Source organism: Scyliorhinus canicula, chromosome 9 (genome assembly GCF_902713615.1).
Source record: "Scyliorhinus canicula chromosome 9, sScyCan1.1, whole genome shotgun sequence".
Taxonomy (NCBI): Eukaryota; Metazoa; Chordata; class Chondrichthyes; order Carcharhiniformes; family Scyliorhinidae; genus Scyliorhinus; species Scyliorhinus canicula.
In genome coordinates, this window is record NC_052154.1 from 38,301,649 (window position 1) to 38,313,889 (window position 12,241).

Consider the following 12,241-nt stretch of genomic DNA (forward strand, 5'->3'; position numbering starts at 1 on the left):
AAGATAATCAGCCCCTTTCTCTTTGGATGCTCCAGTTTATTAAATTTAAAATTATCTCAATTTTACAGCTTCCTCAAATGTTCCCAGATGAGAATTTGGAAAATTCCATTCCAGAAACCACCAACCATGACTGTTGTTACACAGAGGAACGAAAACATGCAGATCTGGAACCATATCTCAGGTGAAAGTCTTAATTATGCGATCAGTTCAGTATTTAGATCAATGAAAAAGGCACTATAGTATTGAAAATATAAAGTAGTCACGCAGAATCAATGTGGAATATTAACCCAATTTTCAGCAGTTTAAAATTAAATGTTTAGAAGGTAGACAAAGGTTTACTGCAGCAAGCTAGTGTTAACTTTAGTGATGCGGGGAGGGTTTAAATTTCTCTGGGGCAACCATATCAGCCAAGGATGGGTTCAATGAGATTATGATTTGCCTTCACGTTTCTGGCATTCCAAACTGGTATCTGCAATAACTCATGTTGTGGACTTGATCAAAATATTATGTAGTCGAATCCCACAGTGTCTGACTATAGCTTTTCCGGCCTTCTCCATCTTAAAACTATACAGAAATGTCTGACATGAAAATAATGCTATCCAAACTGAAATAGCATTAAGGACACAATCAAAACATAAGTTGGGTATGTACGAAATGCTGTGAATCAAATATAATCGTCAAAGCCTGTAATTCTGTCCAAGTTTGTACACTTAATTTAAGCTATGAATTTTATGCCTCTGCCAAAAGTAGGCTGTGTTGGCAGACCGTGGGGTGCATAAAATTTGGGCATTTTGCCTGTCACCTACCCATCTCCACTGGAATTTTGCTAGTGGTGGGGAATGTGAAATGTGGCCCACCTGCCCTTTGCTTTTGGGCTAATCAAGGCCCCTAAATGGGGGCCCGCGGCGGCCTCTATCTGTTGCATGCTCCTGCCGCAAGCTCTCTCGCTAGTGTGGTGACCCTCCTCCCGGGAATTACTGTCCTGCTGTCCTCCCACCCACTCTCTATGGTTTCTGTCTGTGCTTTCCCCATCTTGCCCTACACTTGTTCCTCTGCCTTCCCTCTACTGTTGCCCTCGTCTGCGCGTATAGGACCACCCTTTTCCGCCTGTGGCGATCACTCGGGTGGCGGCTCATAGTTCGCCAGTCGTGTTGTGTTGGGGGGAGGTGGAGGAAGGGTGAGGTTCTTGTCTCTCTCTCTCTCTCTCTCTCTCTCTCTCTCCCCCCCCCCCCTTTACTGGTTTGCTACCATGCTGCAGTTTGTTGCCTGGGTCCTTTCCTGCCTCTCGTGTTGTCGCTGCCTCAGCCCTCACTCCGTGACAAACTGCTTCAGCTGGGGCCGTAAAAAAATGTTCTTTGCCCTGGTATGTGACCCAGAGCTTGGCTGGGTCCAACATTCTGAAGTGTACGCTGCTTTTGTACAGCTCTGCTTTCGCCCTGTTAAATTCAGCCCTGCGCTTGGCCAGGTCAGCCCCAATATACTGATAAATTTGGAGTTTGTGTCCTTCCCAAATGCAGTTCCTGGACTGCCTGGCCCAGTGCAGGATTATTTCCCGGTCCTGGTATTGGTGTACTTTGGCTATGATGGCCCTTGGTTGTTCCCTGGCCTTGGGTTATGGTCGCAGCGACCGGTGAGCCCTGTCTATTTCTGTGGGTTAGGGAAGGTCACCCTTACCACCAGGCAGCACGGTAGCATGGTGGTTAGCATAAATGCTTCACAGCTCCAGGATCCCAGGTTGGATCACTGTCTGTGTGGAGTCTGCATATCCTCCCCGTGTGTGCGTGGGTTTCCTCCGGGTGCTCCGGTTTCCTCCCACAGTCCACAGATGTGCGGGTTAGGTGGATTGGCCATGCTAAATTGCCCGTAGTGTCCTAAAAAGTAAGGTTAAGGAGTGGGGGGTTGTTGGGTTACGGGTATAGGCTGGATACGTGGGTTTGAGTAGGGTGATCATGGCTCGGCACAACATAGAGGGCCGAAGGGCCTGTTCTGTCCTGTACTGTTCTATGTTCTATGTAGGTTAGCATTTGGGTCACCAAGTTTGTGGGGTCTCTGCCTTCGGTTCTTACTGGTAGGCCCACCATCCGCAGGTTCTGCCTCCTTGATCGATTTTCCTGGTTCTTGACCTTCCCACTCAGGTTTACCCTGCGTTATGACCTGTCTCTCCACCTCCTTTTCCAGTGCCACCATCCGGTCACTTTGGTCGGTTGCGGCTCTTTAAGGGTCTTTGATGGTGGCTTCCTGGGCCTCCAATTTTTTTTCCACTCTGCTCAGAGCAAATCTGTATTTGTACCAGAGTTTCAACAAACACATCTTTCATTGCGGCGTGTATGTCCGTTTTGATTTCTTGACTTCTTGACGGTGCTCTTTCATTGCCTCTTGAGTGGGATGCTGCCATTCAGTTCCTCCCGGTGAGGGAGGGTTTGTACTTGGATGTTCTGCCCTTTTCGCTCCGGGCAAGACTTGTGTTTTATTGCGGTATGTTGGTCCACTCATCCGATTGCCTCCGCACCAGACTTATTTCACTTCTGGTCCCCGTGTGGCTTCTGGCCTGGCCTTTCCACATCATTTTATTTCTCCTTCTTTCGTCTCCCATATTCTTCACGTTCGGGGAACAGATTGATGGGAATTTTGGCGAGTTTTTAAAAGAAAAAGAAATGGGTGATCGTTTCACGGAGGAGAGCGAGAGAAAAACGGAAAAAAAGAGCCCCCTCCCGAAACAAAATCGAAAAGAGAACCGAGAAAATAAAATCCCCCCCTGGGATTTAAAAAAGATTTTAAAAAACCCCGCGAGGAGAACCCAAACCGGAGTTCCGCTTCTCCGATCAGGCTGGTAAGCCCCAAGTGCCGGCACCTGCTTGGGAGGCCACCCACAATGCGGTCAGCAATCCCCCAGCCCTGGAGAGGAAGGCGAAAAAACGGAGACAGAGACCCACCAGGCAAACAGAGACAGAGGAAAAAAAGGGACCAATTGGAGAGCGACCCCAGGAGAGGGAAATAAAGACCCACAGGAGGAGATGAGAGGCGGGAGAAAAACACCTCCAAAAAGAGATGGTTTTCCTTTGATCAGCCTGAACTGCCGGCATCAGTACGGGGACCACTCACGATGCTGGTACTGTGTCTTTTACAATTCTTTAGTCACTCACCCAATAGTCCTTTTTTCTTCTTCCCCAGTGCTCTGGTAAGTGCCTTCTTATGCCATGTTCTGAATTTTTCAAAATATTTCAATTGTTGCACTTAAAGTTATTTTTGATTGTAGTAGAGAGCCTCCACGTGCAAGCTATCCCCCTCTGAGCTCAGGCCCCGCCCCAGACGTCTTGGGGTCGTATTTTGCATTTAATACTTCAAATTGAAATTTTTGTAGTAGTCACTTAAAAATGTATCATATTATTGAAGTTAGTTTTTATTTTTCACAGATACCTGCTATCTTTGCCATCTCATATGTTAAAAAATGATCACATACAGAAATTCTTCTGTACTGCCACAACCAATAATCCTACTCAACGCCTGAGTAAGTAAATTGACTTGATGCTTGACCATTTGGGTTGGACTTATTTTGAGAATGTGCACCCTCTTGTGAAGATACTCGGCAGATAAGCTACTGAGGGCTGGTCTTGGGCAGGTGTGCAAAGCAACAGCTACAGATGTCCTTTTTTCCCTCATCTCTGCACAACATAGGTAACATCTGTAACACAATGATGTGGGTTCAATTTCCTGTTGTCTGAAATGAATTCAACTATCTTGAGCATAATTTGGAATCGAGGACCTTTAGTCAGTCTTGATTGCAACAGGTTGATTGTTTATGTTGAAGTTGGGCATTTCTTCTAGTGTTGCATGTCAGAACTACACCGATGCATTTACTTTGTGTATTGTAAAATCGAGCTGCTGTTAGAATTTCCAAACTAGTCACTGAAATGACGCTAACTTTGGAGGATAAAGCATAAGAGAAACCAATTCAACAATTGATATAGAATAATTCGGTTTGCTTAAAATACATGAACTTAGTTGAGAGACGTAGCATTTGTTGCCCCAGAAAACTGATGTCCACATGCTGTTGTCTGGGGTTTACGGTGGTCATTTGCCATAGATTTATCATAGAATTTACAGTGCAGAAGGAGGCCATTCGGCCCATCGAGTCTGTACCGGCTCTTGGAAAGAGCACCCCATCCAAGGTCCACACCTCCACCCTATGCCCATAACCCAGTAACCCCACCGAACACTAAGGGCAATTTTGAACACTAAGGGCAATTTATCATGGCCAATCCACCTAACCTGCACATCTTTGGACTGTGGGAGGAAACCGGAGCACCCGGAGGAAACCCACGCACACACGGGGAGGATGTGCAGACTCCGCACAGTGACCCAAGCCGGAATCGAACCTGGGACCCTGGAGCTGTGAAGCAATTGTGCTATCCACAATGCTACCATGCTGCCCTAATCTAGAACTGAAATATCAAGCTAACTGGACCACCTTCCTTGAGGCCAGTACAAGTCCACTTTTGAACTCTATAGTGCACTTTTGTAGAGTAAAGGATCAGCTAATTTTAATAAAAGAGACTGATTCTGAACTACTAGAAAAGTTACCTAATCCAAAAACAAGCTTGGAGAAAGGCAGATGGGTCATTTTTTACCTTTATGGCCCGTTCCCTTTTTCCATAGTTGTTTTTGTGTTGTACCTACTTGAGTTCATCTTGGAATGATAATACGCCTTATTACTACATAAATATACACAACCACACCACCTATAGCATCCTGTAAGTGCTTTTTACAAATCAGTGCTGTGCTTAATAAACCCATGTCTAGGGCGGCACGGTGGTGCAGTGGTTAGCACTGCTGCCTCATGCTGCCGAGGACCCGCGATTGATCCTGCCCCAGGTCACTGTCCATGTGGAGTTTGTACATTATCCCTGGGACTGTGTAAGCCTCACCCCCACAACCCAAAAAGATGTGCAGAGTAGGTGGATTGACCATGCAGAATTGCTCCTTAATTGGGAAAAAAACTAATTGGGCACTTTAAATTTTTAAAAAACTAACCCATGTCTGCCTTGATAGTAATTTTATCAAGTATTTTGCCATTTAGAAGTTTGTAGATCAATGTTAGGCTAATTGGTTTATAATTGCTTGGTTTATCTTTTTAATAACTTCTGGAGTGGTGCTGCTACATTTGACAATCCTCCAGACCTTTAGATAACTTCCATATCTATGGATATTAGGAAGATTGCCTTTAGAGCTTCTGCTACTTCATTTCTGCCACCCTTCCGCATGCCAACAAATCTTTACCACTTGTGTTCCATTAACTTTTCATCTCCTGACTTCCAGTGGCGGCCATGAGCTGTGCCATCACATGGAAAGGTGGCTCTCTTGGGAACTTCTTACCAGGCCATTTTAACTCGTCAAACGGACAAAAATACAGCAAAATTCCCAGCCTCACCCCCCAATTAATACCCAAATGACCAAAATGTCATTGAACCAGCTGTAGATCCGCAAAAACAGCGAGAGTCGGGAAAGGGAAACCCCAACCTCAGAACAAGGGGACACATGGGGCGAAACAGATCATTGTTTGGCAGACCCAGCAGGGTCACCAACACAAACGTTGGCCCACTCGTTGATGGAAACTGATGGAGCTTCTCTCGATAGAGCTTCAGAAACGGAGACTCAATAAAAGAGTACCTCGTGCCGGCCATGAGGTTGGCAATGGAAGCCACACTGGACCCCATAAAGCAGTGTTTGTTAAACTTTTTTTTCCCGGGACCCACTTTTGTCAACTGCTGATCTTCGGGACCCACTTGATGCCAGCACAGACCTGATGTGTTCTGTGTTGTAAAATTAATTCCCTGCTCTTATTCAATGTAGTACCATGGGATATTTTACATCCGCATGAGAGGCAGAGCCTCCATGTGACATGGTAACAGGAAAATGGCATTTCTTGCAGACAGCATCCCTGCAGTACTACATTTAGCCTTGATGTGAACTCACAACTGCCTGATGTAGAGACAAGAGACCCACTGAGTCACGACTAACACAGGAAAGACTGCCGAAATTTAAGTTTAATAGCCCTTAATCTTAAAGATAATCTTGCAGGAGAAGAGACGGTATGCTAATACATGGTTGGGGAAGTTGAATCCAGAACTTTGCTGGAAATTAAACTGAGAGTAAGGTAAGGTTTAAACTTGGAAAAGCTGCATTTTGGATTGATATCAATATTTTTTTCATTTACGATGCATGATGATTTTTTTTTTTTGAAGGGTGCAGACAAAGGCAGTGAGTTCCATAAAATTCTGAGGATTTTCCTTCGTAGCAGTTGAATCCGAGTGTGATTGTGACAGGTTTAATCTGGTCCCTATTGTACAGTTTAAATCTTTCAATACATAATTAACATTTCAGTGAGTTTTGCTGCGGGTGAGGATCGACACCCAGACCCAGAAACAAAGAGGAGTTTTCTCCAAACCCTATTGTCCCTCACACATTTTGAATGGATGCCTAAAGCCTGGTGTTTGGCTTCCCAAAAGCTCCTTCCAACGAAAGGACCGAGAGAGTGTGTAAGCAGAAGGTTTGCAGGGTGGGAGTCTGTGCCAGCTTCTTTTGGTGGGTGAACCTGAAAAGCTATTCAATTTAAGTTCAGTTGATTGAAAGATTTCAGTTCAGTGAAGAGTCGGATTGATTGGTGACAACCTGATGGCCCGTTATTCGGTCTTGTTCGTGTCTGGCTTGCTGTTGGGAAGTCTGTCAGCCGGGCAGTCCACTCTGCATCTTACTCCTGAGTCATGCATTCTCCCGTATCTCCCCTCACAGAATCCATTCTCGTGAAATGTTTTCTGTTTGCCATCCTGATCTTACCCTGGGATACCTTTGTTAATTTCAGGGTATGCCGCAACCCTTTTTACACCTGCCCATGACCCACATTTTGAAAAAGCCAGCCACAAAGGAAGCAATAGACATAGCAGATTTGAGACCCAGGAAGCGACGCTGCGGGACCTGGAGAAATCGGCAACCGACCAGGATGAGCTGATCACCTTCCTCAAAGCTGAGGAAGCAAGGTTTTTAAAATAAATTTAGAGCACCCAATTATTTTTTTCCCAATTAAGGCGTGACATACAGCAACCGCATCCATTCTCCAAACCTTCCCAAAACCTCGAACAAGTACCGCCACTCCACCCGATCAAATGCCTTCTCCGCGTCCATAGACACCACCACCTCCGGTACCAGAACCGCTGACGGATTCATCACTACATTCAACAGCCATCTTATATTACTTGTGAGCTGCCTGCCCTTTATGAAGCCTGTTTAACCTTCTGCAACCACCCCCGAGGCACAATCCTCCATCCAATCCGCCAACAACCTAGCCAATACTTTTACATCTGTGTTCAATAGTGATCTGGGCCCATACAATCCACATTCCACCAGGTCCTTCCCCTTTTTCTGATTAGTGTGATTACTGCCTGCGTCATCGACTCCTTAGCTCCCCCTTCTCTAGATCAGTCACAAATTCCTTATAAAAGGCCCTGGGACTTCATACCCCTGATACTATCCAGCACCTCCCTCAGACCCAACACCAGATCCCCAGTCCGTATCTGCAATATTTCCCTGGAAGTAGCTTGCCTCCGCAGCTGGCGTGCCAGCATGGAGCTCGCCTTCTCCCCATACTCGTATTGTACCCCTCTTGCCCAATGCAGTTACCCTACCCCTCTCCTAGTTGTCAACCTGTCAAACTGCCCCAGCAACTTTTTCCTCCTCTCCAATTCCTCCATGGTGGACACCCTCGAATACTCTCTGTCCACCTCCGCCATCTCACACTAGACGGTCATGTTCCTCCTCCTTTCCCTGTCCACATAAGCCTTAAACAAAATAATTTCCCCCTGGTCCACTCCCTTCAGTGCTTCCCAAAAAATTGCGGCCGACACCTCACCATTCTGATTCAACTCCACATACTACTTAATCGCTGCCCGCACCTTATCACAAAAGCCTCCATCCGTCAACCACCCCAAATTAAATCTCCAACCTGGCCTCTGCTCTCATTCTGATATAACCGAATCTCCAGCCAGTGGGGCGCATGGTCCGAGATAACTATCCCCGTATACTGTGCCCCTCCACCCCAACCAAAATCCCCTGACTCACTACACAGTAATCAATCCTCAAATACATCTTATTGACCTGTGGGGGAAAAAAAGGAATAGGCCCTTCCCCCTGGGTTCTGAAAATCCCATGGATCCAGCATACCCATTCTCTCCATAAACACCCCCCCCCCCCCCCGAGTTCCTTTGCCATTTGTACCCTACCCTCGACCTGGGGCTCAACCTAGCCACCCTTGGCTCTAGGCACAATTAAAATCTCCTCCCATGATAAACTGGTTTAGCTCAGTGAGCCATACAGCTGGTTTGTGATGCAGAACAAAGCCAGCATCACGGGTTCAATTCCTGTACCAGCTTACCCGAACAGGTGCCGGAATGTGGCGACTAGGGGCTTTTCACAGTAACTTCATACTTGTGACGATAAAAGGTTATTATTATTATTGCTGGTGCCTGACCAAATCCAGGGTCACTGCCAGCAATCCCCTATAAAACCCGCATCATCCCAATTTGGGGCATACACATTTACCAACACCACTGACTCTCCTTCCAATACCCCACTCACAATCACACATCTCCCACCCGGATCCCTCACCTCCTTAACACTCTCAAATTCCATTGTTTTGCTCATTAATATTGCATCTCTCCATGATTTTGAATCAAACCCTGAGTGGAAAAATCTGCCCGACCCACCCTTTCCTTAATCTAATGTGGTCCTTCAAATGGAGGTGCGTCTTCTGCAGAACGACCACCCGCGTTTTCAAGCTCCTGAGGTGCACGAATGCCTGCAAACTTTTAACCTGCCCATTCAGCCCCTGGACGTTCCACGTTACCAGCCTTACCAGAGGCTTACGCCCCTCTACCATCTGTCATCTTCCTCACTTAACTCCCACACCCTTAATTCCACCCTCTACCTAGCCCATGATGTGGAGATGCCGGCGTTGGACTGGGGTGAGCACAGTAAGAAGTCTTACAACACCAGGTTAAAGTCCAACAGGTTTGTTTCAAACATGAGCTTTCGGAGCGCAGCTCCTTCCTCAGGTGAATGGAGAGGTATGATCCAGAAACATTTATATAGAAAAAGTCAGAGATGCCGGACAATGCTTGGAATGCGAGCTTTTGCAGGTAATCAAATCATTACAGATCCAGAGAGAGGGATAATCACAGGTTAAAGAGGGGTGAATTGTCTCAAGCCAGAACAGTTGGTGGAATTTTGCAAGTCCAGGCCAGATGGTGGGGGGTGGATGTAATGCGACATGAATCCAAGATCCCGGTTGAGGCTGCACTCATGCGTGCGGAACTTAGCTATAAGTTTTTGCTCGGCAATTCTGCGTTGTCGCGTGTCCTGAAGGCTGCCTTGAAGAACGCCTACCCGGAGATCAGAGGCTGAATGCCCTTGACTGCTGAAGTGTTCCCCGACTGGAAGGGGTCCTTTTATGAGCACGGAAACAAGGCCAGCCGCCAACTGTCACACCAGCTGAGAAAGCAGGCTGCCACGGGGGAAATAGCGCAGGTGAGAGAGTTCCCTTCCAGCAGTTGGGGGGGGGGGGGGGGACAAAGGGGACAGAAAGAACCCCTAGGACTGCGGCAGGTCATGGAGAGCAACACCATCCAGTCGGGGAAGGCACCAAGTCTGGACGGATTTACAGTGGACTTCTATACGAGGTTCGCAGCAGCACTGGCCCCGCACCTGCTTAGCATGATTATGACCCCCACCCGGGAGAAGACACTAGAAGTGATCATCTCCCTGGACACAGAAAAGGCCTTTGAGAAGAGTTGAATGGAGGTGTTGGAAGGTTTGCGTTTGGGCCAAGGTTAATCTAATTGGTGAAACTACTGTACAGTGCTCCCATGGCGAGTGTACGGACAAATACCACCAGCTCTGAATACTTCTGGCCGCGCAGAGGCACGAAGCAGGGATGCCCATTGTCCCCGCTGCTATTTCCCTGGCAATCGAGCTGCTGGCTGTCGCCTTCAGCTCGATGAAGGGGCGGAAAGGCATCCAAAGGGGAACTAGAGAACACAAAGTCTCACTCTGTGTGGATGACCTGCTCCTATATGTCTCAAACCCCGTAGCCAGCATGGGAGGAATAATGTAACTTCAAAGGGAGATCAGAGCCTTCTTAGGTTATAAACTTAGCCTGAGCCAGAGCAAAATCTTCCTCGTGAATCCCGAGGAGGGAGAAGCAGAGCTGGGACGTTGCTATTGAAACTGGCCCAAACCAAGTTCTGGTAGCTGGGAATCCAGATAGCCCCACGACTATACGCTGATCCATAAGTGGAACCTGTGGAAGAGGTAAAGAGAGACCTGTAGAGGTGGGACTTGCTCCCTCTCCCCCTGGTGGGAAGAGTGCACACAATAAAAATGAACATGCAGCCAAGATTCCTCTTCCTATTCAAATCCCTCCCGATCTTCATCCCCAAGCCCTTCTTCACCAGGGTAGATAAATTAATTATGTGTGGGCTGAGAAAAAAAACAGAAACCATAAAAGCGTTATACAATGAAGGAGGAATATAGAGGGGGCTTGGCGCTGCTGAACCTCCTGTTCTCCACTGGGCAGCAAACTCTGAAAGGGTACAAGGGTGGGTGAGAGATCCAGAGGCGGAATGGGTGCAAATAGAGGAGACTTCCTGTTTGGGGACATCCCTCCGAGCACTGACCACGACCTCACTTCCATTTCCCCCAGCCAAATACTCAAGAAACCCGGTGGTGCTTGCCACGCTAAGGACCTGGAACCAGCTCGGGCACCATTTCAAACTTGGTGGCATCTGCTGTGGTCCTCATCTATAAAAAACATAAATTTATCCTGGCAAAAGTAGACATCTCCTTTAAAACGTTGAGACAGGACAAAGGAGTACTGACAGGAGGAGATCTGTACTTAGACGGCAGATGACCATGGGGATATTAATAGCGAAGCTCTAACTCCTGAAAGGGAACTAGCTCTGATACCTACAACTGAGGGACTTTCTTCGCAAAGAGACCGCAATGTTCCACCAGCTACCTGGACACAACCTACTGGACAGAATGCTGGCAGTGACAAATTAGGGGACGGGAGCTGCACCGACATGTACGGACGGATGTTAGAGAAGGTACGAGCCCCGCTGGACGAGAGATGGGGAAAACGGGAGGAGGAGCTGAACATATTATGGGGAGGAGTCTGGATCAATGCTCTGCATAGGGCGAACTCCACCTCCTCAAGCGCAGGGCCGAACTTAACGCAGCTAAAGGTAGTGCACAGGACGCACTTGACCAGGACGCGCATGAGCGGGTTCTTCCCGGAGGTGGAGGAAAATGTGAATGGTGTCAGGGAGGCCCGGCCAACCACAACCATGCTCCAAACTTGTCGGTTACTGGACCACCTTTTTTGTTGCAGAGTTTCCATGATCTTGTGTTTCCATGGGTTTCCTCTGGATGCTCCGGTTTCCTCCCACAGTCCATAGATGTGCAGGTTAGGTGGATTGGCCATGCTAAAAAATTGCCCTTTAGTGTTCAAAAATGTGCTGGTTAGGTGGGGTTACTGAGATAGAGTGGGGGAGTGAGCCTTGGTAAGGTGTTCTTTCAGAGGGTCGGTGCAGACTCGATGGGTCGAATGGCTATCTTCTACACTAGGGATTCTATCCTTCCTCAGATAAGGAAACCAAAACTGCACACCAGATTCCGGTATTGTTCCTGTTCATTCTTTATACAAAGATTTCCAACTTTTACTTTGTATACATTGACAAAGTTGTTTATTATTTGTCTCTTGTGATCCTCCAGTTTGCCTTCTTACTCAAAGTTTTTGTTTTCTTTTTCTGAATCCTAAATTAAAATAAATAATTACATTTCAGCCCTCATGGAATCCAAAAACGTGACTCCATTATTTTACTCGTTCAATTTTTTTCAGTTAGCTGACTACTGCCCTCTCCTTAATGATCAATTTCAAAACAACTATTCTTTTATCATTTTTTTCTATTTTTTGCAAGGAAGAATGCTTAAAGCTAAAAGCTCAGTAGTGTGTAAATTGAATGATGTGGCTAATGACTGTTGAAATGTGTCACTAAATATATTTATTTGAGTTCAATTGAAAGGTTATGATCCTTAAGGTTTCTCTCTATGGATGATGTTTCACCTTGTGTTTGGACAGAAGTTTCATTCAATGCAGTTACCTGTTCTAGATTTGTAAAGGCAAAATTCTGTT

General features: G+C 46.8%; 1 protein-coding gene across 3 annotated transcripts in view; it reads left to right on the forward strand.

Moving 5' to 3' along the window:
* Positions 1-12,241, forward strand: part of zcchc14 (zinc finger, CCHC domain containing 14) — a 180,851-nt gene that overhangs the window by 84,182 nt on the left and 84,428 nt on the right. For all 3 annotated transcript variants that reach the window (XR_005461792.1, XM_038806531.1, XM_038806530.1), the window contains exons 5-6: positions 69-181; positions 3,414-3,508. Coding sequence is in view for 2 of the 3 variants with exons in the window: in XM_038806531.1 (XP_038662459.1) it covers positions 69-181; positions 3,414-3,508 (208 nt within the window). In the remaining variant the exon portion in view is untranslated. The remainder of the gene's footprint in view (positions 1-68; positions 182-3,413; positions 3,509-12,241) is intronic.